Raw genomic sequence first — 24,584 nt, 5'->3', positions numbered from 1 at the left:
CCGGGTGTTCCGAAAGGAACGCCCGGAGGGCCAGGCCCGGGGTCAGCACGCCCCGGCATCCGGCCGCCGCCGAACAATGGCCGGAGGGGCTGCGGCGGGCACGGCGGGCGCGACGGGCGCGGAGGTGCAGGGGCGCCCGGGCGCTGGAAGCCCCGCCCCTCGGCCGGCTCCCTGACAACGCGGGCCGGGCCGCGCCGCCTGCTCCCCGCCCCTCGGCGCCCAGCACCAGGCGGGGCCCCGGCCGGAGCGCTGCATCCGCAGCCGCTGCTTTGCAGAGCGGGGCCCGGGGTCGGGGCCGGGGCACCCTCGCTCCCACCTTCTTCCGCCGCTATGAGCCAGGGAAGTCCGGGGGACTGGGCCCCCCTCGACCCCACCCCCGGGCCCCCAGCGCCCCCCAACCCCTTCGTGCATGAGTTACATCTCTCCCGCCTCCAGAGGGTTAAGGTAAAGTGTGAGCGGGGGGCGTCGGGAGGACTCGTGGGGGTAGGAAAAGGAGGCCGTTTAGAGCCCAGGCAAAGATGGGGATGGGGATCCGGAAAAGAGGTGGGCGAGAGGCTTGCGGGGAGGGTGTGCGGGGGAGCGCACGTGGGGGCGACAGGGGTGGGCGAGAAGTCCTTGGAGAGGGCCCGGGCTTGGGCGATGGATAGCTCTAAGGTGTGGAAGAATTGACTAGGTGAGGATAGAGGACTGCAGGAGACCCAGGGGTAGGGGAGATGGAAGATACTGGGAAATGCGGTTTACATCCTGCGGAGACCGATGAACTAGGATGGAGGTGGAGGCTACGGAAAGCCGGGGGTGGGGGCAGGGGCGTGCTGAGTGCTTCTTCGAGGCTGTGAGTTAGAGGGAAGACGTCTCTAGACCCATAGCCTGCGCCCCTTTGCCGATCCAACACCCCCCCTCTTTCCGCTCCACCCTCCTCCCCGCACTGCAGCACCTCCTGGTGGGGGGTAGGGAGGCTGAGAAGGGGGCTGGCTACAGGAAGTGGAGAGCCGCACTAGCCTAGGGGCACTGGGGAAGGGAGTGTCCAAGGTTTCTGCCACCCTCACCGCCCCTGAGGCTGGCTCGTGGGGCTCAGTTTGTTTACCTGCACTCTCCCCAGGGCATCCCTAGCAGTCACCCTGGCTCCTGGCAACCCCTACCCTGCGGAGTAGGGCCGCGCTCTTCTCCCCCACCCCACCCCCCAGGCCTAGGGGAGTGCTGTTGAGTGGAACTAGACTGGCCTGGGCCTAAAAAGTGGACCTCTGTATCCAACTCTACCACCTCCCAGGGCCAAAGTAGAAAGAACTATGCACCTGGTTTCTCTTGGACATAGGAGCTATTTATGGAATGCGAGGTGGGGGAGGGACTATCTCCAGCCTACTCTCCATCAAGCACTGTGCTGGGCGCCTCCACAGGGGTTATCATTAAAAGCTCTTAACAGCCTTACCAAGTGATAGATGCGTTTTATGATTAAAAAAATCAGGTCCGATCCTAATAATGAGGCCCCTGATCCTATTAATCCTTTATCCTCTCCCCTTGGATTCCGGCCCCATCTTCTGTTCCCACACCACCTGTCTCCTGATCCACAGGGGGTGATGGCTCTCTGCTTCATCCTTGTGGGAGAAGGGAAGCAATGGAGAGTGTCTCCCAATCCTGAAGTGGTATTTTCTCCCACCCTCTGCAGTTCTGCCTCCTGGGGGCACTGTTGGCCCCCATCCGAGTGCTTCTGGCCTTTATTGTCCTCTTTCTCCTCTGGCCCTTTGCCTGGCTGCAAGTAGCTGGTCTTACGGAGGAGCAGCTTCAGGAGCCAATTACAGGATGGAGGAAGTAAGTGGGGGATCAGCCCCCAGAGACCCTACTTCTCACTTCGCTTCCCGATTACCCATTCTGCTCCCTCTTTGAGAGGAAACGGAGGGAGGGTTCTGAAGCTCTGCTACCCAGCCTAGGTAGGTGAGATGAGTCAGCCAGGCTCAGACCTGGTACCCAGGACCTTAGCTCGAAGTGATGCACCCTGATATGTCCCAAAGCAGGCAGACTTCAGCCCCTTGGCAGAGGAATAGAGGACAAGAGAAAGGCAGCGGCTTTTCTGGGTGCCTAAGCCTGGGGGGGTGAGTGAGGGACAGAATCACCGCCTCTGCTGATGCCCAGCCTTGTCCTGCAGGACTGTGTGCCACAACGGGGTGCTGGGCCTCAGCCGCCTGCTCTTTTTCCTGCTGGGTTTCCTTCGAATTCGCGTTCGGGGACAGCGGGCGTCTCGCCTTCAAGCCCCTGTCCTTGTTGCCGCTCCCCACTCTACTTTCTTTGACCCCATTGTTCTGCTGCCCTGTGACCTGCCCAAGGTTGTGTCCCGAGCTGAGAACCTTTCCGTGCCTGTCATTGGAGGTGAGAGAGCATAAAAGGGGTGAAGGGGAGAGATGACAACTGAGCAAAAAAGGCAGGAATCAGGGATGCTCTGGAGAGAAGAACTGGCCTCAAGGGGGAAGGGAGAGGTTAGAAGGGAAATCAACGGTTGCTGGCAAATGAGATGCAAACGGATACTGTTTGTGAACCAACCCCTTAGATTCTGAGGGCTGGTGCTTAGAGGTGTTGGAAGGACCTCTGATCACTTGCCTAAAAGGACCAACACACAATAAAAGGAGGGTCCTTAGGGCAGAGAGATCACTGCGAAGCATCTCCTACTGTTGAGGAAGGGGAGGCTGCAGGTATTAATGCCCCTGGGTAGGAACCAAGTGACTCCTTGTATCCTCTCTGGACCCCAGCCCTTCTTCGCTTCAACCAAGCCATCCTAGTATCCCGGCATGACCCGGCTTCTCGGCGCAGAGTGGTGGAGGAGGTCCGAAGGCGGGCTACCTCAGGAGGCAAGTGGCCCCAGGTGGGTAAGGGTCGCAAGATCTCACCTTTTATGTGCTCCCAAAGAGGCTTCTCTTTCCTCTCTTCCCTTCAGGCAACCCCACCTCATTCTGGTCCCTCGGGTTTTTTTCCCCCCCAGGTACTATTCTTTCCTGAGGGCACCTGTTCCAACAAGAAGGCTTTGCTTAAATTCAAACCAGGTGAATAAAATGATAGTGGGTGGTAGGGCTGAAGGAAAAAGGAGCCCCAGATTTGGAGGGGGACTCTGGAATAACCCAAGAAGTGGAGTGGGGATCCTAGGGAAGAGAGACAGGGAACTTCCTAGCTGACACTGAAAAGTCTCTGGGAGTCAGAAAGAAAATTACAAATGAAATGGAGCCAGGCCAGATATCATTTCAGAACTGTCCCAGACCCTGACACTTGGTACCTTCTAGCTACCTCCATGAACTAACCTCTGCCTGGGGGTGGGGGGTGGGGGGTGGAAATGGGATTCAGGAGCCTTCATTGCCGGGGTTCCTGTGCAACCTGTCCTCATCCGATACCCCAACAGTCTGGTGAGTCTGAGTCCAAGAGAGGAGGCGGGGGAGCCCAAATCCACCCTAAATCAGTGAAAACTTCTAGTGTCGCCGTGGGATGTGCACATGGGGCGGGGGTGGGGTCAGGGCCTCTGCCCAAAGAGGATTGGCCAAGCTCCAGGGAAAGGGAGTAATGCCTTTCTCCCCTCACCTCTGCTTCTTCTCTAGGACACCACCAGCTGGGCATGGAGGGGCCCTGGAGTGTGAGTGTTGGTGTTCCTGGGGTGAGGGTGGGGGGCAGGGCCCATCAGAGATTTCCTGGCCCATCTTCCAATCTCCAGACAAGGCAAACGGACCTTCTTCACTGTCAGATTGAGAGAACTCTAGAGAAGAGGGTGCCTGTTTCCCTGTTTTGTTCTCATTTCCCGATGTAATCTGGAAGTGCTTTCAGCCATCCCACTTCATCATTCCTGCTGTGACTATAGCTCCTTTGAACTCAGCGTCCAGTGTTTCTGAGCGATCTCCCTCAGTCCTCCCTTGAGAGCCAGCACGGTTGCCTCCCCTTGTCTGTGGTTACTCATACCTCTTCTCTGGCAGTTCCTCCTCACGCCTGTCCCTGCCATGCTCTCACTTTCCCTACCAGCTTCCGGCCTTTCCCTCTGTCTCCCAACTGCATATTTACCCAGCTCACTGTGTGGTTAGGGGTCCCTTTTTATATGAATGGGCAGAACTTTCCCACTCCCCTCCTCAGGGTGGGGGGCCCCATACTTAGGGATTGGTGAGCATCTGAGGTCTCTCTTCTCGTAGACTGAAAGTCCTCTGGCTCACAGCCTCTCAGCCCTGCAGCATCGTGGACGTGGAGGTATGACGCCACTGTGGGTGGGGAGGGGAATGGGCAGTAGCTGACCCCTGAAGGGACAAGAGGGTGGGAGTGCTTACCCATAGCTTTGAGGTCCTGATGAGGGGTGTGTGTGTGTGTGTGTGTGTGTGTGTGTGTTTCAGTTCCTCCCTGTGTACCACCCCAGCCCGGAGGAGAGCAGGAACCCCACCCTCTATGCCAACAATGTCCAGAGGGTCATGGCACAGTGAGTATCCCACAAAATATTTCCTGGAGCAGACACACAGGACATAGGAAGCACAGCGGTGGGTGGAGGGCTGAGGTTCCAAGGCAAAGATGGGGGAGTGGGCAGTGGGATGGGCTCTGCACAGCTGAGACGGGGGGTGGTTAAAGGGGCCTGGTCTCCTCCCTGTTCAGCAGCCCAGACTCGGTAATGAACCCTCAGAAGACTCTTCTTCCTTGTTCCCCCACTCCGTTCCATCGCTCTTCATCCTGTAGGGCCCTGGGCATTCCAGCCACTGAGTGTGAGTTTGTGGGGAGCTTGCCTGTGATCGTGGTGGGCCGGCTGAAGGTCTCACTGGAGCCGCAGCTCTGGGAACTGGGAAAGGTGCTTCGGAAGGCTGGGTAGGTGACCTTGAATGTAACGGGATGGGCAGTGTCACGGATAGAAAAAAAAGAGAAATGGGAAGAAGGAAGGAAAGTCTTAAAAAAGAAATAAGTGGGAAGGTAGAGGATTTTTTTTTTTAAGATAATGGAGTAAAAGGAAGGAGGTAAAAAGAAAGGGAAAGATATATAATAAGCCCAGTGAGAAAAGGAGGAATGGCTCTCAAAGGACTGTGAGTTAGAGTCCATCTTAGAAAAACACCAGATATACCTGTGCTGGGGGGACTCCTAGGGCTGGGGCCAAGGTCCAGGAAGAAGCTGAGTAAACTCTCTGCCTTCAACAATTCCATTGTAGGCTGTCCCCTGGCCGTGTGGACGCTGGGGCAGAGCCAGGCCGGAGTCGAATGATCAGCCAGGAAGAGTTTGCCAGGCAGCTACAGCTCTCTGACCCCCAGACAGTGGCTGGAGCCTTCAGCTACTTCCAGCAGGTAAAGGAGCTGGGACTCATAGGTCAGAACCCAGGCCCTGCTCTCCAGGCTGATGTGCTCAGGCTTTAAGGATACTATCCAATTGGCCACATGGGTGGCCAGTTTGGAACCTGCCCTGGATGTTCTAACAGCCATTGTTGGATGGTCATCTCCTGAGATCCGCTGGGGGATTCGTTTTTTATAGAGTATCCAGTGCACTGAAGAGCAATGTTATCATTGTTGTGGGAAGGAACAATGGAGAAATAATTGATCAGTGAGGTCCATAAGTTTCTGAAGCCACTTTAGAGATTAGCAAAGATGGGGGGACCATATAACCTTGTGGGGCACCTCCGAGTGGTGGGAATATGACATACAGAGAACATGGAACGGGTTAGACGGGTTTGAGACTCAGAGATCTTTGCAGTACTTTTTTAAAATAAACCATAGCTTCTCTAGGGGATTCCTGAACTATCTCAAGAATTTTGGCACTCCATAGATTTCCTGGAACTTAACCAAGTTTTCCTGTTGAATTATAATAATCCCAGAAGATTCTTAATGTTTGCAAACAACCACCACTGGCCCCAGAGAGCTCTTCTTGGTTTAAGATACTTAACATCATGGCTCTCAACATCCTCTAAAGGGACAAAGAGTGTTGATTCCTTAGATTGGGGCCAACTGTGTCTGAAAGGAGCTTCTCCACTTAGCCTAGAGCAGAGCAGAACCAAAACTGGAATAGCATGGTTTCACCAGGGCAGGCATCCTCCTTGGGGTTTTTTTGGTAAGAAATTACGCCAGTGGGCCCTTTTTAGTCTGTTGGACCAGTTCTCCAGCATGGGCTGAGTCAGCTGAGAACCAGTTTTTCCAGCTTGGGGTATATCAGAAATTTGACGGTAACTTCAGCATTCCTGAGGGATTCCCTAACATTAACAGGAGATCCCTTTCAGGAGAGCTTCGTCACCAGGTGACGTGGAGAGAGCTTGAGCGAACCCATGACCTGAGAGAAATCCTGGGAATCCTGGAGAGTTTAGAGCTCACAGCTCTGAGGGAAGCAGACACAAGGGTCATCCCTGTGCCTGCTGAGAAGAGGGAGGAGCCAAAACCCAGGGCAGGAGGGAGGACGTTGGTCCTCATCCTGCCCTGGTTTCTCCCTCCAGGATGCCCAAGGTTTGGTGGACTTTCGAGATGTGGCCTTGGCCCTGGCAGCTCTGGATGGGGGCAGGAGCCTGGACGAGCTGACCCGCCTGGCCTTTGAGGTATCAGAGAGGTGGGGGGGACATGTGGTGGCCATGCCTACCCCACCCAGAGGCTTCTGTGGGGTGCTGCTCCCAGTAGGTTCTAGATAGTAGGTGCTCAGTATCCACCCCAGTGCCCCAGTGTTGAGACCTGCCTGAGAACAGGGCAAGGGCAGCAGCTGTGAGTTTTTAATTCTGCACAAAGGGCTGAGTGGGGTGGCAGGGAGTCAGGGAGGGCCTGTACTCCGCACTCTCGGAAGAGGAGGAACCCGTCAGGCAGACCTGCAGGGCGGTATGGGGCCATGGCAGGAAGACAGGGCTTGACTTGCGTCCCTTTCTGTGCCAGCTCTTTGCCGAGGAGCAAGCAGAGGGGCCTGGCCGCCTGCTGTACAGACACGGCTTCAGCACCATCCTGCACCTGCTGCTGGGCTCACCCCGCCCTGCTGCTGCGACTTTGCATGCTGAGCTGTGCCAGGCGGGACCCCACCAAGGCCTCTCCCTCTGTGAGTCACTGCCTTCTCTGCCAAGAGGGCTTGGGCCACCATCAGCACCGGGCTGGGAGGGGACAAGGGCTGGGGAGCGGGGGGGGGGGGGGGGGGGCGGGGGGGGGGCGGGGTGGAGGCGGGGGGGGCAGTGTTCATCCTCTGAGAGGTGAGGACGGAAGCTTGGATTTGAGAAGTGAAACAGGGATGAGAGGGACGGAACATAACCAATTCTGAAAAAGAACAGGGTCGCCCTCTTCCCCTCCTCCTTAGATCCTTTGGCCTTTTGCCTTCTCACTCTTGCCTGTCCAGGTCAGTTCCAGGCCTTCTCCCTCCACGACCCGCTCCACGGGAAGCTCTTCAGCACCTACCTGCGCCCCTCCCCGAAACCACAGGCCTCAGTCCCCGGCAGCCCCATGGCTCTGGCCAACGGGACTGTGCCAGCGTCCAAGCAGAAGGGCGACTGAGCGCCTCGACGTCCCCAGCTCGCCTCCAGCCTGCCCTGTGCCTCAAGCCCGTTTCTGCTCCTGCTTGATTTTTTTGTTATTGTTGTTGTGTTCTGTTTTTTTTAAGTTGATTTTCGTTTTTTGTTTGGGTATTTTTTTTTTTGTAAAAAACTATTTTATATATAAATCTAAATATATATCTATATCTATTTAAAAAAAATAAGGCTGTTACATTGATAGCATCAGCTGGGAACAAAAGGGATTAATGGTTGCAGGCTGCCCATTGGACGATCCCAGAGGTTCCCAGGGTCAGTCCTCTTGGCCATTGCTGGGTGAATCCTCACTTCCAGCTGGACTAGATGGGGCTCTTTCCTGCACAGAAATCATGCCGATGTCAAAGCCTCCCCTTCTGTTGTCATAACCCTATATATGCGCGCGCACACACACACACACACACACACACACACATAAGCACATTTTAACAGGCTTCTTCATGAACCTTTTCAGCCTATTCCCTCTTGTTCTGTCCTCATTAGAGATTAAAAAATAGCTAACTACCATTTTATATTTAATAATCCCACTGAGAATGATTCCCCCTCACGGTGGGAGCAGAGAGCTGTGTCCGCAGCAGCCAAGAGTCTGCCCTGCAGCTCAGACCAGCCTCAGGAGGGTGTTCTTTTGCCAGGGGATGGATGAGTGGAGGACATTTAAGTCCCTTCTGTCCAGCCTCTTCAAGGAAGGGGGAAAGAAAACAAGCCCCCCCCCCCCCCAAAAAAGGTGCTGTCTAGACAGAGTTATGGAAAACTAATTAGATTTAGGAAATGAGATCTCTAACCCAGAGATCTGACAGGTTAAAAAAAAAAAAGGCATCTTTCCATCTTACAGACTTTCAAAGGGAGACATAATGTGGCCTGTCCCGAGAAGCACTCCCCAGCGTCAAGTCTAGGCTTTTCCTGAGGGGGAGGGATAAAGGGATCACTGGGGGCTTCTCAGGACAGGAGCTCATCAGGGAGCATGGATAAGGCTGGAGGCTGGAGTGGTATTTAGATCCAGGGAATCTGGAGCCCCCTCCACCTCTTTTTCAGCACCTCACCCCATCTAGCAGTGAAGACATGAATACGAAAGGGCACATTGCAAGCATTTTCCAACAACCAGAAAATCTTTATTTTTCTTTGCCCCGTACAACTTCCAAAGGTACTCCTCCACCTCCCACCAAGGGGACCGCCTCCAGCCTAGCCAGTGTGACCTCCCCACACTCGCTACTTTTGCAGAACAACAAAATAACATGGGGTTGAGAACCAGTCTCTGCTGGTGTGCAGCTGGGATGAAATCTCTGGGGGCCCCCACGTTTAGGGATCAGCAGGTGGGGTAGGAGGGTCCTCCTGTCCCCTACTGACTACGCCGACGTTTCTTCCTTCGGCCAGTGACAAAAGTGTCACGCCGCCTTTTACGAGGCTGTGAGGCTCGAACCACTCCCAGAGCCAGGGGTTTCTCCCCAGAGATGCCAAGGTCAGCTCCCTGGTAGGGCCTCTTTTCGGCAGGAGATACACCTCCACTGAGAGTTCTCTTCCCAGACTTGGCAACAGGATGTGGAGACTGGCCAAGGCCTCTCGCCTCAGCAGAGAGGGAGTGGGATGCTCTCTGGACCCCCTGCCCTCCTGTCGAGGGCAGGCCTGAGGCAGGGTGATGACTGAAGGGAGGCCCCCTTGGCGGCGACAGGCTAAGTTTTGAGGCCAAGAGGTAGGCAAAGCTGGAGAGTTCCTCATCCTCCCCCTCCTCCCCCTCCCGCTCCTCCTCCTTCCCTTTGGCCCCATCCGTTGAGCTGCATGTTTTACTGACAGGAGAGCTTTCTGTCAGAACCAAGGCATCCCTGGCCCCCCTTCTAGAGGAAGTGCTTCCAAGGCCCTGGCGAGGAGATGTTGATTTGGGGGTCCCATGTGCGTGAGGCTCTTGATTCCCTGGTAAGGGAGCAAGGTCTTCAGGCTTGGATAAATCAGTATCCTCCCTGCCCTCTCCTTGGGGGTCATAGGAGTTAAAATTTGGCGGGTGGGTATCCTCACTGACCGCTAGCTGGAGGCCACAGGCATCTCCAATATCTAGTATGGTGACATGTTCTGTGGTTTCCAACAGAGGAGAGACGGAATGGCCTCTGCTTCCCACCTCCAGGCTGGCCTCGGGGAAGGGGGACATACCCTGGGTCCCCAGCACAAGGATATTGCCTTGACATGCAGGCTGAAGGGTTTCTTTGGGAACCCCTGGTGTGGGCGCGCGGATACCACTTTCCAGCAAAGAGGGGCAACCTTCAGCCCACAGATGGCTGGGATCCCCTGTAGCCTCAGGGCTCTGTTCTCCAGTTTCCTCAGGCCTCACGAATGGGCCGCTGGCCCTCAGAGGTCCCGGCAGGCTGCAGTGGTCCGCCTCCTGCAGGGCGGCCGTGCCCTCTGTGCCTCCGCAGGGAATGGCACTGCGCCCCCCATCCCCAGGCGCTGCGCTCTCTCCAGGACCCAGAGGAATGTTGCTTCTGGAGCCCAGTACCTGGCAGCCTCCCCGATGCTCAGTGACACATTCCCCATCGTGGAAGTTCTCTATGACCTCCTCAATTTGTAAGGGCAACTCCAAGGCCACGGCATCCAGCTCACTGCTCAGCCAAAGTCCTGGACTGAGAGAGGCTCCGTCCCCCTCCCTGTCACCTGCTGCTCTAGGGGACAGGTTCTGATCATAACCCTGAACCACAGGAGGACCTTTGTCATCTCCCCACATGGCTCCCGAAGAGCCTTCCTGGGGCACTGCTAGTGGCTCAGTCCCTTGAGGAAGCACTCCAAGACCCCCTAGCTGCTGGCCTGTCTGCAACCCCAGGACCTGCTTTTCTAACCCCTGTCCTTGCAGGGGAGCCAGCTCTTTGAGTCCCACATCCAAACGGGGAACTATCTCAGGCTGGGGGCCTTCCTGCCAACAAAGGGGCAGAGTCTCAGAAGTTCTGTCAGCCACCAGGGGGTGCCCGGGAGACCTAGCCCCTCCCAGGTGGTCGTCCTGAGGTGGGGATATTTGATTTGCTGTCTTCCCGGCCCCTCTTTCCTCTGTATTTAAGGACCCTCGAGTTCCCTGTGGAGCTGTAGGTTCTAGCTGCAGGTCCCAGCTGCTGGGGGACGGCACGGTGTCCCCGTCTCTGCGCACACCCCTCGGGCCATCTAGGGCCCGCTCCTGCCCACCATGCTCTTCTCTCACCCGTTTTCCTGGAGAAGTAGCCTTTCCAAGGCGAATGGTGCCCCGAGCCACCCGCGGCCCAGGTGAGGGCCGAAGCCGCCCACCCCCATCTTCATCCTCCTCAGAAACAGAAGGACTGGAGTCTGATTGAGCTCCACTGCAACTAGGAGGGGCCTCTGCATCCTCCTCTTCCAAGGCCAGGAGTCTCTTCTGGACCAGCTGGAAGGAGAGTGGACAAACATTGTCTGATACATGGCCGTGAGAAGGGGTGGCTGAGGGGGTGGTGAGGAGGTGGTACTTGGACAGGGCAGGGAATGCAAGTAAGCGGCCTAAGTCACGGTATCAGAAACAGATACCATAGCTCTTCTCTTCCGCCTTCTTGGGTCTTATTCCCATGCTTTGACCCCTTATGCTTGCTCCCCTTTTCCTGTGTTTCCACAGTCTCTTGCCTACTTGTTCTGCACCGGAATCCCAATCCTCAAGCTGTCTGTCTCCAGAAGTCATACCAACCGAGACAGCGTAAGGTTAGGTAAAATCACGCAAGCTGCTTATTCTGACATTTCCTACCTCCCAGGTTTACCTGGGCAAGACTGAGTCCTTCCTCTTGCTCCAGCACCTCAGTTAAGGCCAGTGGGTCCCTCTGCTGTTCTGGGGACAGCAGATCTGCCAGAAACTGAGGATGAATGACGGCCTCCACCTGGGGAACAGAAGAAAACGGTGATCGGAGTCCCTGACAGGAAGTTACCTAGGAACCAAGAGGCTCTAGAGAAGAAGCCATGTGTCCCCCTCCCCCAGCCCTTCCCTGGGGTTGTTATTAACCATGACCACCACCAGCTGTACACATTCACAGGTGTCCATGCATGCACACGCATTTCTCAGTAGGAAGGCAGCCTAGTTCCTAACTGCCTCGGGAAAAACCCTAGGTCGTTAGTCCCCTGGAGTTTCGAACCCAGGATCTGCTAGAAACCAGACACCCAGGTCCAGCCCACCTTGGAGACAAAGCCCTTCTGAGAACACAGCTCATCGATGTAGCTTAGGAGGCCTGGATCTGGATACATCCCTTCCTCCTCCTGCTGCTGCTGTTCTTCCTCTTCCTGTTTTCCATCTGCCGCCCCGATGGCCAACTGACTCCCCACCAGCCCGTCCATGATGTCAGCATACTCCTTCACAGCTTCCGGGGGGATCTCCTTGGGGGCCTCAGGAACCGGAGGCCTCTGTGTTTTGCGCTGCCGCCGGCGGGGGGCCCGTGCCTTGGAAGCCGCCTTTTTGGGAATGTACGCTAAGGGAAGAGACGCAAAGGAGGAATGGCGGGTGGCACAGGGACTGTGGCTTCTGCCTCCCAACCCTGGGTTAGTCAGGGCAGCAATCCGGGTATGCTGGAAGGATGACAGGCTGGATCAGGCCTGAAACGGGACCAGCCGTGGGAGCAGATTGTGGAGCTGGAGGGTCCAAGACAGTGCCTGCGTGAGGCATCTGGAAACCCCTGAAATTCCAAGCAGTCCTCTGATCCAGCCCCCATTTCTTAGGCAGATGAGGTATTATGCCCTCCTGTGGAGCCTGTTAGAGTAGTCAGTTTACTTGGCCAAGATCAGTTTGGGACAAAGGGAACCTGGGAAGCCAGCCTCCTATGTATGTATGTCCGGCTCAGAACATCACTGCCACCCCCCAGAGGGATAGTGACAGAAGCAGGGCCAATGCCTTCCCTAATGCATGGCTGCCCTGCGTACACCTCCCTTTGAGCCTTGGGCCCCAGGCTCTGGTTGGAATGAGGTAGTCTTACCTGGCTGCTGGCTAACCTCAGGGGCGAGGAGCCCTGGAGGGTCGAGTTTCAGGGGGGCTGCGGGAGGCAGGCACTGGGACCCATTCGTCAGCTGTGTGTTCTGAATCTGCATCTCCTCTTCGGCCTCAAACTCCATGAACCTGCAGAGGGTGAGGGAGGCCTGGACAGTGCCAAGAAGGCCAGACACTAGGAGGGAGCTGCTCACAGACGGCCCAGTAACCGTTCCGGGGAAACCTCACAAGGTCACGACAGAGTCCCTCACGTGCAGTCATCCCTTAGGAAACTTGTTGAGAAAATGAATGTTGAGCTTCTCCAGGACAGAACCATCACTTTCACTTCTATTTCATCCCTGATCTCACCCAGCATCATGGAGGATGTACGGCAGCAATTCATACAGCCTTGTTTAAGTCAGTCAGCCCTATGGCAAAGCCTAGCAGGATCCTACCAGCCAGCCCTACAAGGCCTCATCTGCCTCTACCTACAACCCTAAAGGAGGACTGAAATCCTAAAGCAGGGCCTGGGGTTGCAGTTCAAGGCAGTTCCCACCAGGGGGCAGTGCTGAGATCCAAGTCCTGAGGCTGGAACTGGGTGTCAGGAAGAGTAATTCTAGGAGGTATGGGTCCAGAAGGGAGGAAATGGAAAGTTAAGTTTTGGAGGAAAGGGTTCATTTTCCCCAGAGTTACTTCTTTAACCAAGGCGATGGTCATGGAGAAATGAGGGATAAGAGCCAGGAGACCACTCTGGGCATCCAGGACCTTCCCCTGACCAACCTCTTTAAGCACCAAGCCCTCCTTGGGATAACAGGGTAAATGATTTTCTATGCGACCCTTTCCAGAGGAGGAGTGGTCCCAAGGTCGGCATCAGTAGCCACCTGCTACCTGGTCAGTGAGATAGGAAAGAACCTGCCCAATAGGGCTGACCTCCTCATTGCTAGGTCCCTTTACAAGGAATTTTTACACCAGTTGGGCTCCAATCCCATTCTAAGAGCTTCAATATCAAGGACCTGTATGTATAATTCAGGATCTGGGGGAGGGAGAGCTTTCAAGGTGAGAGGACAGAAAAACCCAAGAGTCAAGGTGGTGGAAGCAGTGAGAATCCGGGAGACCCCATTCTAGTCTACACCACTCCTCCTAGTATCCCTTTTAATAAGTTCCCACACACCCCGATCCACGCCTCTTACCTGCCCCCATCCATCCCTCCACTACACAGCACCCCTCAGGGGAATGAGGGTTGGTTAAACTCACTTTTCTGCCATCTCATAAAAGATCATCCGGTCAAAGTTGCTGGTGTGTTCCCACTCCTGCACAGCCCTTGGCAGTCCCTCCTCCAGGGTCATAGTGGGCTTCAGCCGGGCCAGGGAGCGAAGCACTGGGCTAAAACCCCCATTGGGTCAGTCACGTTCTACAATGTGCCCCCCCATCCACCTGTCCCGACAAACACCAACACGCACCCCCTTGTCCCTCAGCAGAGCTAACTTGCCCCCCAGTCCTTGTCACATCCCACCTCTGGTTAGACTTCCAGACCCCCAACCTCCCATCCACCCATCTACCATACTGGACTGTCTTCTGGCTGAAATTTTCAAATCTCACACAAAATCAGATGACTGTTTCTGCTCCCCACTTTTGAAATCAACCACCCCTAATTCTCACAGTGCTATCCTCAACTAAACATGAGAAAGAAAGCACTCATGTTATTAAATTAATGGATTCATTATACAGTAGGCTTAACCCTGCCCAAAGGCTCTTGCTTTTCAAAAAAGGCACTACCTAACCCAAATGAATCTCTAATTAAAGGTTGTGTGGTGTTTGTGTTTGTTGGTTAAGTGTTGTTTTTTTGGGTTGTTTTTTTTTTGCCTCTGGGATACCCTTCACAGACAGTCAAATATCAATACTCTTTAAGTTCTTTATGATTCATTTTTGCCCTTCTGACTTGCCAGAGTCCTCAAGCACTGTGCCTAGAATCACCTGCTGACGCTTGTTATAATTAGGGATTTCAGCACCCCAGGATCTCGGGACTGAGTATTTTACCAACTTCCTGGGCGACTGTTACAGAGGGTCTGGGTTGCGTTTTGGAGGAGCCCCTGAGCATTGAGAGCAGGAAGAGGCCAGGAGTTAGAAATCCAGCCTGCTAAGAGAACTCAGAGCCGTCTGGAGAAGGCAGGGAGCTGGTAAGGGGATCTACACCAAGGACTCCGGGGGAGCCTTTTGATTTATTCACTCCAGAGTCGGGGTGGAAAGGGAGATTCCTTTAGGAGCTCAGAGACTGGGAAAGCAAATGCACCTGTTTTTTAAATCCAGTAAAACGTGGTATGTTACATAGTGGTTTATACAGAATGCCGAGAGTGCGGTGCAGTTAAGGGAAGCAGTGGGTCTGGGGGAGAAGAAGAGAAAATTCCCCAGATGGCTGGCTAATGACTTGGCTTTATAGACACAAAAGACAGCCCCTGAGCCCTGGGGTCCCAGGCTAAGCATCCACTCACATAGACATTCTGGCCTTTTGTGAATTCTCTTCCTCTTCTCCATTGCCGTTTTTAGAATAGTAGTAATAATACTAGCAGCTGCATCTAAAGGAGGCATTCTCTGTGCCAGGCGCTCTGCTAAGCACTTCGCAGGTAATAACTCATTTCACCTCAGCAACCCACTGAACTTGGTATAATCATCCCCTTTCTAGATGAGAAGACTGAGGGCAAGGTAGTAAATGTGGGGCCCAGGGTCACCAATCTAGCAAGCAGTGGAACCTGGGCCATCGGTCACTAAGCGAGCTCTACCACCTCCCTATCTCGACTTGAACTCAGAAAGAAATAGCGGGTGGTGAGGCGGGGTGGCACATCCTTTGCCCGGCCCCCCACCATCCTCCACTCCTACACAAATGGTCAGGGCCCAGCACTCATGCTGCTGGTGTGGACAGCTTAACTCGATGTCAGACGGTAATAAAATAGAATGGAAGGCCCCCGTACTTGGTGTCAGAGACCTAAGCTCTACACATGGCCCCTCGCTTCAGTCACAGGAAACCTCTGGGCTTCGGTCTTCTCACCTATACATGAGGATCGCATTAATATGCTTGCCTGAACTCACAGGGTTTTGAGGATCACTGGAGAGAAGACCCCCGAAAGCTCATTATGATCTGGGAAGTGGGTAAAGAGGCTTATCACCACCATCATCATCATCGTTATGCTTTTGTGTTCTCATAGCCTCGCTAGCTCCCTCATGACCTGCCCTCAAGTATTCCTAGATAGCCCAACCTCCTGTCCAGCCCAAAGTCCCCTTGTTTAAAAGCGCTAGGATAATTAATGTCAGATCTCCCCACTTACATAAGAAAGCAGGAAAGGGCTTCCGCATCAGGACTTTGAGACAAGTGCCTCCGAGCCAAGGCTTTGTAGCGCTGCCAGCGGCGGAAGTTCTCATAAACACCTTTGGAGGTATAGGAGAGGTCACCCAGTGAGGGCTTAGATTGGGCGGCCAACGGACCTCCTTCTCCGGTTGCCCTGTGTAGCCCTGGCCAAGCCTTTTCCGGGGGCACCATGGGGGCCAGCTGGGTAGCTGGTGGTAGAGCCTGAGCAGGAAGGCCTGGGAGGCCCTCCCGGCTCACCCCGACAGCCTTCGTGGGCAGAAGGGTCTTCATGTTAGAAGCTGTCATGAATTGAGGGGGAGGCCCCTCAGGGGCCCCGCAGGGAGTGCCTGAGGCAATCCAATTGAGGGCTGGCTGAGTAAGGATGAAGTTCTGAGTTTGAGAGGGCTCAGCTGGCCCCCCTTCTGTCTTGACTTTGACAATGACTCCAGCCCCATTGGGGCCAGGGCCCCCATCCCCCGTCACCAACAATGGGCTGGGGAGAGCAGAGAGCACCAGAGTGTTGCCTGGAGAGAATGCTGAAGGCATGGGAGGCTGTGGAGGCGGCTCCCAGGGTGGCTGGTCTGGTGGGCCAGCAGCAGGCTGGGGAAAGGGAATTGCAGTGAAAGGAGACAGGGCGGCACCAGGTGTCATGGTCATATCCGGTCCCGACAGTGGAGTTGCTGTTGAGACGAAGAAAAAGAGGGAATGGAGTAGGAGAAAAGGAGGTCAGAGGTTAGGTCATGGGAGTTCCATTTAGTCCCTGAACAATCAGAGCACTGATTCTCAACAGGTGAGGGAAGGACTAGGGCGGGGGAACCTGCACAGTTTGCAGGTGTCCCCCAAGAGATTTTGACGTCCCTTACTCCTAGGTGAGAATTATTGCCCTAGAGAAATTGCAGTGACCCTTGGGCCCGTGAGCTCAGACTCCCTAACACATGGCAGCTGGCACCCAAGTACCTCTCTTAGTCCCACCCACTCCAAACACGTCCACACCACCTGAACCCTGCCCCCAGCTAGTCTGTGGTCCCTGCCACGGCTCACACAAGTGCTGTTCCCTGGAAAGTGTGTGTGGATTAGATGTTTGGTTTCCAGAAATTTTGTTATGTAACAGCCAGGAATGACTAAGAGATAAGGACCAGGAAATGGCTGAGGGGAGGGGTGGCTAAGAAAGGAGGTTTCCAGAGCTCTAAGTAGCTGCTGGACATGTTAAAATTTGGTGGTGTAGACTGTCTGTAGTCCCTCTGCTTGGAAGTCCTAATAGCAGAAATTTAGGGTCCACTATGAATAAGGCACAATGAAGTCTGAAACACAGTAGGTGCTGAGAAGGAGCTCTGTGGACTCTAGGCCAAGAACTCAAGGAAAAATACATAAAATGTGCACTTAATCAATCAGGACATGTGTCTCAGGAGTTTTAATTATCATAATAGAAGATCATTTGCCTAATTTCATACAAGTCTCCTCCCCTCTAATAAAGAATATTCCCCTGGCAAACTAACAACACTCAGCTTCCACTTCCTGACCACGAAGGAGACATGGAATATGAGCAAACTCATTATCTCAACCACAAAGCAGAGGGCCAGGAGGATTCTGCGAAGTGAAATGGGTCTGAAGGCCCGAGTTCCACAAAAGGTAGAAAAACTGAGAGCATCTCAGGGAAGCCCCATCTCTCATTCCAGTTGGAGCTATCCACCTCCCCTGGCCCTGGGAAATCAAGGGAAACTGCTCCGGGAACTGGAAGAGAAGCCCATTCTGGGGCAAAAAGGAGCCATCAGGCTCTGAGCAGAGGCACTTAACAGTACCTTCCAGGCTAGCCTTTGGGAGGACATTTCTCTACAGACTAGGCAACAGATAACCCAGCGGAACAGTTTTCCAACTACGGTCTCCACCCACTCCACTCAGTAAGATTGAGAGTGGCTCCAGCCCAGTTCTCTCAGGCCATAATTCTAGAGCAGGCTCCAATTGCCTAAAGAAGACACAGGAATTTGGACCTTCCCCTTGAGCCCTCTCTGTGCTGCTCGCACCACACACACCCCTGCCCATACCACACAAACATATGTTGAAGGGATTCCTCTTCCAGAGAAACAAGTTGCTAATTGCCATCCCTTTTCTATACTTAGACTTTCCCCTGAGGGGCTTTGATCTGCCTCCCAGGAGGCCCTCTTCATCCCCTAACCCAGTGTTAATGGCACAGTCTCCTTCCCCAGCCTTCCCAACACTCATGACTTTGCTGGGGTCTAGTGTTCTTACAATCTCTTTAGGTCAGCCCCAAAAGCTGGTCCCCAGGTAAAGTGTCAAATCTGAATTCCCAAGGGTGTGAGCAGGTAGCCAAGAGCTTCCCCACCACTTGCAGACTTACCTCCATCTGAAGCCATCCTCTCAGGTTTGGGCACTAACCGTGGCTGTCTGGAAGACTCCAGAATGAGACAGTCAGGTCCAGGACCCGGAGAGCAACCTGGCCCTAGTAGATACACAGGGATCCAAGGAAGGGAAGATAAAGATCAGATCAAAACAGAACTAGAATCTAGGACTCAAGGCATTCTGCAGTGGGGGAGGGGAGGGGAGCAGGGGCAGAGGTAGAGAGAGATGCCAAAGGGCTCCCTCCAAACCAGAGTATGGCAACACAATTGTTGAGTGTCTTTTTAGGGCAATTTGTAAATTCTTTCTGATTCCCAACATGACATTTTTACATCTCTGTTACTTATACATTTCTTTATATATATATATATATATATATATATAATATATAAATAGTTTTATGCCCTTCAAACCCACCTAGTTCTGTAACTGACTTCCTATTAATAGCAGGTTGTGACAGACCCTAGGCTTAATTCAATGTTGGCTATATTTTCCAAACCAAATTCAGAGCATATAGTCCCTGCACTTAAGGATCAAAGGAACAGAATGTTTGAAACTAGGATTGTCTCAGAAAATCAGGGTGTATGATTGGCTTTATGCATATCATTTCCTTAGAAAGCTGTCCTGCAGGGGCGCCTGGGTGGTTCAGTTGGTTAAGCGGCTGCGTTCCGCTGGGGTCATGATCTCAGGGTCCAGCCCTGCCAGGCTCCCTGCTCAGCTGGTGGCCCTGCTTCACCCTCTCCCTCTGCCTGCCGCTCCCCCTGCTTGTGCTCCCTCACTCACTCTCTTTCTCTCAAATAAATAAATAAAATCTTAAAAAAAAAAAAAAAAGCTGTCCTGCAGTCCCAAATAGTCCAGTACTATCAGCTCTGCAGTCCACAGAAGGTTCAGCTTACCCCTGGCTGAAAAGCACCATTCTACCAAAAACTGCCATTCTGCCTAAAATTCCAAAATCAAAAAAGCCCTTTCTGTTAAATCATTTTGTTGTTTAAAATTTTTGTTAAATAATTTTAGTTTTTGAAATGGCAAATACATTAACATGGTTCAAAAGTTCATATGCAAAACGGAATATACAGCAAGGGTCCTTCCCACTCCTTTCCTCTGGAACTGATTTCTCTCTTTCTCTCTCTCTCTCTCCTTTCTCTTTGGAACCAATTTCTTTATCCCAGAGGAAACCAATAGTATGTTTCTTGTGAATCCTTGCAGAGATATTTTATGCAGCTACAAGTAAATACAGACTATATCCTTTAAAAAAAGAAAAACGTTTTCAGGCTTTTCTTGGTTATAAAATTAACGTATGTTCCAATGTTTTTGCCATTGTAAATAATACTGTAACGATCGTCTTTGTAATATCTGGGTTCCAATTGTCATTTTTTAAAACCCAGAGTTCTATAAAGAGAATTTCTACGTTCTTTTAAAAATTCGAAATAACCTTAGGAGGTGCATCATATTATGCTATTATTAGCTACTCACCACTATAGGAAAGAGCGCTGGATTTGTGGTAAAGAGACCTGAGTTTAAATCTTGGTTCGACCACTAAAATATACTTCACCAGTTTCATAAAATAACTTCACGCTCTCTTCGCTGTACCTAATATTGAATACCCATCATGCACTCTTTACCGCCAATACTTTGAAATAGGACGGGGGAACCGGATGTAAAAGAGGGGAGGGAAGAAAACTTTCTTCTTTATACCCTAAGGTAAAGGGGCTCTGAATCCTGGAGCCTTTGTTTCTCCAGGCACTAGAAACCCACTGCCTGTGAAATGGGTGTGCATCTCGAGATAAAGACAGGATTCTATTCATCAATGTTCAACTCATATCCATTCCTACCCCCCTCTAACTCCTAGCAGTGTCTTGCACACAGTGGGCACACTCCACGTGTCTCCCAACGCCAGCAATGTTGCAACTGGAAGCCAACGCCTGCAAGGTTGCAACTGGGTTGCAACTGGGCCAAATCCTTGCACTAGTCCGCCCCCTCCTGGCCTTGGAGAGAGGCCCAAATGGACTACATTTCCCGGCAGGCCTTGAGAGAGACTTCCGGCTCTACCGGAAGGAAATTAACAAAAACGTGAGACCATCAGAGCAGCCGACGAATTTAGAACTTCTGGCTTCGGTGTGGTCATGTTTCTCCAGTATTACCTCAACGAGCAGGGAGACCGAGTCTATACGCTGAAGGTGAGGAAAAAAAAGCAAAAAACGGGTTGTAAATGGTCATGGCAAGAAGTATAGGTGGGAGAAGCGGTTGAGACCCGCCCCCGAATTGCCTGGGTGGGTGAGGGGAACTAGCAAGCCCAGAAGCCACGAGTGGTGGAAGGAGTGTATGACTTGTTGATCTAACCGTCGCGTGTCCTGTTTTTCTGTTTGCCTTTTTTCGCGCAGCCTCCTCCCCATCCCAGACTCTGTCTCCCTTATGACGCCAGTGATTGAGTTTTCCCACCACTCCTGTACTGAAATTATGTCTCTCTTTCTTCCTCGAGCAGAAGCTTGACCCTATGGGACAACAGACCTGCTCGGCGCATCCTGCTCGGTTCTCCCCAGATGACAAATACTCTCGACACCGAATCACCGTCAAGAAACGCTTCAAGGTGCTCATGACCCAGCGACCGCGCCCTGTCCTCTGAGGGCCCCCTAAACTTCATGTCTCTTCTGCTACCCCTCAGAGACTTTCCGAAATCAAGCTCTTCAAACTGTGAGCGTGGAAGCCTTCTTAGCACCCTTGCTCTTTGGAATCCGGTTTCATCGTTGCCCTTGATCATGCTTGTGTAAATCGATCATGGTAGCATCCTTCTTTTGAATCTTCTTTCCATATTTTGAATCACTGCTAGGTTATTAAAATGATTTGAAAAGCTCTTATTTTGTATGTTGTGGGGAAAAAGAAGGTTAAAAACAAAAAAGAGGGAGATGAGAAGGAAGAGCACCCCAGGGGTACAACAAGAGCCCTTGGAAGAAAACCTTCAGTCACTGGGGCACCTGGGTGGCTCAGTCGTTGGGCGTCTGCCTTCGGCTCAGGTCATGATCCCAGGGTCTTGGGATCGAGTCCCGAGTCGGGCTCCCTGCTCTGCGGGAAGCCTGCTTCTCCCTCTCCCACTCCCCCTGCTTGTATTCCTTCTCTGGCTGTGTCTCTGTCAAATAAATAAGTAAAATCTTTAAAAAGAAAAAAAAAACCTTCAGTCACTGCTATAGCAGTAGTGCTGTGCGGGATACGGTGTTGGGGAACCGGGAAAATGGTTCAGACTCTTCCACAACTGTCCCCACTCACTGAAAAATACCCTTGTTCTCATTTAAGTAATTTCCTGCCCCTTGAAATGACGTTTTGACTCAAAATGGAGGAGTTGCTTGAAAAATAATAGCAGGGGCGCCTCGGTGGCTCAGTTTTTAAGCGTCTGCCTTCGGCTCAGGTCATGGTCCCAGGGTCCTGGGATCAAGTCCCACGTTGGGCTCCTTGCTCAGAGGGGAGCCTCCCTCTCCCTCTCCCACTCCCCCTGCTTGTGTTGTCTCTCTCTCTCTCTCTCAAAATAAATAAAATGTTAAAAAAAAAAAAAAAGAAAAATAATAGCAGCTATATTGTAGAGGGAATGCAGTGAATTGGAAGTCAGGAGACCAGGATTTCCCCCTCTGCATAACTTTGAGAAAGTAATCAGTGTAGTCTCATTTTTCTCATCATTTCTAAGCCTTATTCCAACTTGAAATTTGATAGGATTCAGTGGTGGATAACAATATATCTACACTGTGTTGCAAATAGCACTGTTGTGAATACAAATGCCTTGATATTTATTTACTCCCCCTCCGAAAATATTCCCAGGTTTTTAGTTCTCTCCATCAAGGAATTGTCTTCTCACATACACCTAACTTTATATTCTCTTTGGCAGCCAGCTGCTTTGTGGAACTCTACATGGATCTTAATTTAGAAGATGAGGTATGAGAGATTGAAGCAGGGATTTTGCTGTTTTTTAAGCTACTGTTGGGGTTAATTAAAAAACAAACAAAAACCCCTGGGAGATTTCTTAGGACAATTCATAGTAGAGGAATGATGAGGCAAAATACCGTATGTAAGCTTTCAAAAAATGCTAGCTTGCTTCTTCCTCTCTTTGCTAAGTTAATCAACTCATTAGTTTCCAGTCTTCCCGTTTGTGGCTTTTGACATTGGATTTGAATGTTTGCCTAGTGCCACTGATTTAAAAACTGCTTTATGGAGATTGTGTTCTAATTAAACAATCTTTTTCTACGGCATCAAGATTCTAGATTCTAGAAGCAGATGTAACTTAAATCGGCAAAAATTTAATTTATCAGCACGGGTCCTGGAAAGGGATAAACATTTCTCTTGGACTCTGATGTCTGACTGTCTCAGCAGAAAAGTTGAGGATAGTTGCTGACTGCTGGAAAAAAAAAATCTCTCGACTTGAGTGATAATTAATAGAAGACAAATGATTTTTGAATTACTTATGGGAATGGTAAAATGAAATTCTTGTTTCCTGTCAAGCAATTTTTAATTTCTTAGCATGTTCACTTACAGGGATTTTAAAGTGTTACCCTATCTTAAGGGGACAGTGATGGAAGAAATGTTAATTCTGCAATAACTGGAAAAAGGATCTGCTATGGAAACTTCTTAAACACCAAAGTCAGTAAGTGAACTCTGCTAGCAATGTTTTGTAATTTGACTGTAATTTTGTCTTTATAAGTAACCCACTACCTGCCCCCACCCCTCCCCAAAAAGGATTACTATTGTTCCATGCTACCTACCTGCTGTGTAAACTGAAATGAAGACTTTGATCTGGAAATATTCCTAATTGAAATAGAGGAGAAAAGGTAGACTGGTTTAAATATACCGAGGACTTTTTCCTTGAAAGGTTCTCCGGATATTAACATCTGAGATATGCTCAGAAACAGAAGAAGAGAGTTTTAAGAGGTGTAGTATATTGGTATTAGGTCGTATATGTACGTGAATGAAAATACACTGGTATGAAACAAAATTGGATGTTGCAGAAACCCACCATTTCCTTATAAATATGAGAAAGTCTATGAGAGCAGTGGGGGCTGGCCGAGCCCAGCAGGGTCAGCTGTGGAGAGTGCAGGAGCCTTGGCCACCTGGCGTCGGGTTGCTCTGCTGTGCTCCATCACCTCTTAAACATGCATCCTGACTTATCTCCACACTTGCACACTGAAGAATGCGGTGTCTTGATAAACTTGCCTCAGGAATGTCACAAACACCACAGCATTCTGAAAATTTTTTTTAAAAGATTTTATTTAGTTATTTGACAGAGCATAAGCAGGGGGAGCTGCAGGGAGAGGGAGAAGCAGACTCCCACTGAGCAAGGAGACCGATTTGGGACTGGATCCCAGGACTTTGCGATCATGACCTGAACTGAAAGCAGATGTTTAACTGACTGAGCCACTCAGGCGCCCCTGTTTTATTTTATTTTATTTTATTTTATTTTATTTTATTTTATTTTATTTTAGACCTAGAGGAAACAATGAGGTACTTTTTTACTCCATTGCCAGTGTTTTCCCTACTACTGCCACCAGAATATTTTTCTTAGCATGTTTAACATACAAATAGAAGTGTTAAGTAAATTTTGACTCATCAATATTTTGTTTGAAAGTTATTTCCTATAGCTTTGATCGAGATATTTAAATTTAACAATCTGTGCCCTGGCTTTGCCTGGGTCCTTATGCCTCACAAGTGGAAATGTTTACACATCATCCTTAGCAACAGATCAGAACTGTATTGAAAACCTGAGCCAGGAAATTCTCTTTTATCAAATGACACATAAAATCCAAAGTCTGGTTAAAAAGATCCAGTAATAAAAATTAAAAAAACAAAAAGCTTTTTTGAGATATACAATGTGTAAATAAGGACTAAAATGTTTAAAAAACAGAAACAAAACAAAAACACAAAACAAGAAAGATCCAGGTAACAAAATGAGAAATAAATTCCCATTTAAAATGTGAACTACCTGGGGCACCTGGGTGGCTCAGTCAGTTAAGCGCCTGCCTTCTTTCGGCTCAGGTCATGATCCCAGGGTCCTGGGATAGAGCCCTGTGTCAGGCTCCCTCTCCTCCAAGCTTGTGCTCTCTTTCACTATCTGTCTGTCTCTCTCAAATAAATAAATAAAATCTTTTTTAAAAACAAGATAAAATGTAAACCTCCTTAAAGTTTGATTCTTTCTCTTTAAAGCCTATGATTAACAACTCTGGCTCATAGCTTCCTGAGGAAGCAAGAAATTCACTTCCTGAGGTATTAATGTTCTTCTCAGGCAAGCCTGTTGGTCATTCAAATCTGAGGCTTTCTCTCTTTTTTTAATGAGGTATGCCTGTAATTTATTTTTCAGATTCCTCCACCGGATTAAAAAGTCTTTTTCGCATTGCATTGTCATGCTCCCTGCTCTTGGTTCTCTTTTCCATGTACTCATTCTTCAAGCGTTTTCTCATCTCCTGACTGAGGTCATTGCAATGACCAAAAAAATAGCAGAATGCAGGGGCACCTGGGTGGCTCAGTTGGTT

General features: G+C 51.1%; 3 protein-coding genes across 5 annotated transcripts; 2 read left to right on the top strand and 1 right to left on the bottom strand.

Annotated features, from left to right (window-relative positions):
• The first annotated feature begins 217 nt into the window (after positions 1-217).
• Positions 218-7,635, top strand: LPCAT4 (lysophosphatidylcholine acyltransferase 4). Of its 3 annotated transcripts, none has more exons than XM_036082577.2 (14): positions 221-444; positions 1,664-1,806; positions 2,141-2,361; positions 2,739-2,851; positions 2,969-3,029; positions 3,325-3,383; positions 3,573-3,607; positions 4,152-4,206; positions 4,347-4,429; positions 4,600-4,806; positions 5,141-5,273; positions 6,407-6,505; positions 6,831-6,987; positions 7,279-7,635. In XM_036082577.2, exons 1-14 carry the CDS (start codon positions 331-333, stop codon positions 7,431-7,433), a joined length of 1,635 nt encoding a protein of 544 aa, XP_035938470.1. In that variant the 5' UTR covers positions 221-330; the 3' UTR covers positions 7,434-7,635. The 3 variants fall into 3 exon arrangements, with proteins under 3 accessions (XP_035938473.1, XP_035938470.1, XP_035938472.1); XM_036082579.2 differs by having other exon boundaries at positions 223-444; positions 4,681-4,806; XM_036082580.2 differs by lacking the exon at positions 6,407-6,505 and having other exon boundaries at positions 218-444.
• Positions 7,636-8,441: 806 nt separating this feature from the next.
• Positions 8,442-18,113, bottom strand: NUTM1 (NUT midline carcinoma family member 1). The gene is made up of 7 exons (XM_036082576.2): positions 18,083-18,113; positions 15,707-16,406; positions 13,641-13,769; positions 12,397-12,536; positions 11,606-11,895; positions 11,197-11,313; positions 8,442-10,835 (listed from the first exon to the last, which is right to left on the bottom strand). Exons 1-7 carry the CDS (start codon positions 18,096-18,098, stop codon positions 8,802-8,804), a joined length of 3,426 nt encoding a protein of 1,141 aa, XP_035938469.1. The 5' UTR covers positions 18,099-18,113; the 3' UTR covers positions 8,442-8,801.
• Positions 18,114-20,115: 2,002 nt separating this feature from the next.
• NOP10 (NOP10 ribonucleoprotein) lies at positions 20,116-20,932 on the top strand. The gene is made up of 2 exons (XM_036082585.2): positions 20,116-20,258; positions 20,564-20,932. Exons 1-2 carry the CDS (start codon positions 20,205-20,207, stop codon positions 20,702-20,704), a joined length of 195 nt encoding a protein of 64 aa, XP_035938478.1. The 5' UTR covers positions 20,116-20,204; the 3' UTR covers positions 20,705-20,932.
• The last annotated feature ends 3,652 nt before the right edge of the window (positions 20,933-24,584 follow it).

This window comes from Halichoerus grypus, chromosome 8, assembly GCF_964656455.1.
Source record: "Halichoerus grypus chromosome 8, mHalGry1.hap1.1, whole genome shotgun sequence".
Lineage (NCBI taxonomy): Eukaryota > Metazoa > Chordata > Mammalia > Carnivora > Phocidae > Halichoerus > Halichoerus grypus.
The sequence above is the reverse complement of the archived record's forward strand: the minus strand, read 5'-3'. Positions and strand labels throughout refer to the sequence as shown.

What these genes read in the sequence shown, in the direction of transcription:
- LPCAT4 (XM_036082577.2), top strand. Translation starts at nt 331, where the DNA reads ATGAGCCAGGGAAGTCCGGGGGACTGGGCCCCCCTCGACCCCACCCCC. An exon ending in CAGGAGGCAAGTGGCCCCAG is followed by an intron (nt 2,852 to 2,968) that starts GTGGGTAAGGGT and finishes TTTCCCCCCCAG; the next exon opens with GTACTATTCTTTCCTGAGGG. An exon ending in GCATGGAGGGGCCCTGGAGT is followed by an intron (nt 3,608 to 4,151) that starts GTGAGTGTTGGT and finishes CTCTTCTCGTAG; the next exon opens with ACTGAAAGTCCTCTGGCTCA.
- NUTM1 (XM_036082576.2), bottom strand. An exon ending in GCCCTTTCCTGCTTTCTTAT is followed by an intron (nt 13,770 to 15,706) that starts GTAAGTGGGGAG and finishes TGGGGGTTTTAG; the next exon opens with CCCAGTGCTTCGCTCCCTGG. An exon ending in AAGGACTCAGTCTTGCCCAG is followed by an intron (nt 10,836 to 11,196) that starts GTAAACCTGGGA and finishes CTCTCCTTCCAG; the next exon opens with CTGGTCCAGAAGAGACTCCT.
- NOP10 (XM_036082585.2), top strand. Translation starts at nt 20,205, where the DNA reads ATGTTTCTCCAGTATTACCTCAACGAGCAGGGAGACCGAGTCTATACG. An exon ending in ACCGAGTCTATACGCTGAAG is followed by an intron (nt 20,259 to 20,563) that starts GTGAGGAAAAAA and finishes TTCCTCGAGCAG; the next exon opens with AAGCTTGACCCTATGGGACA.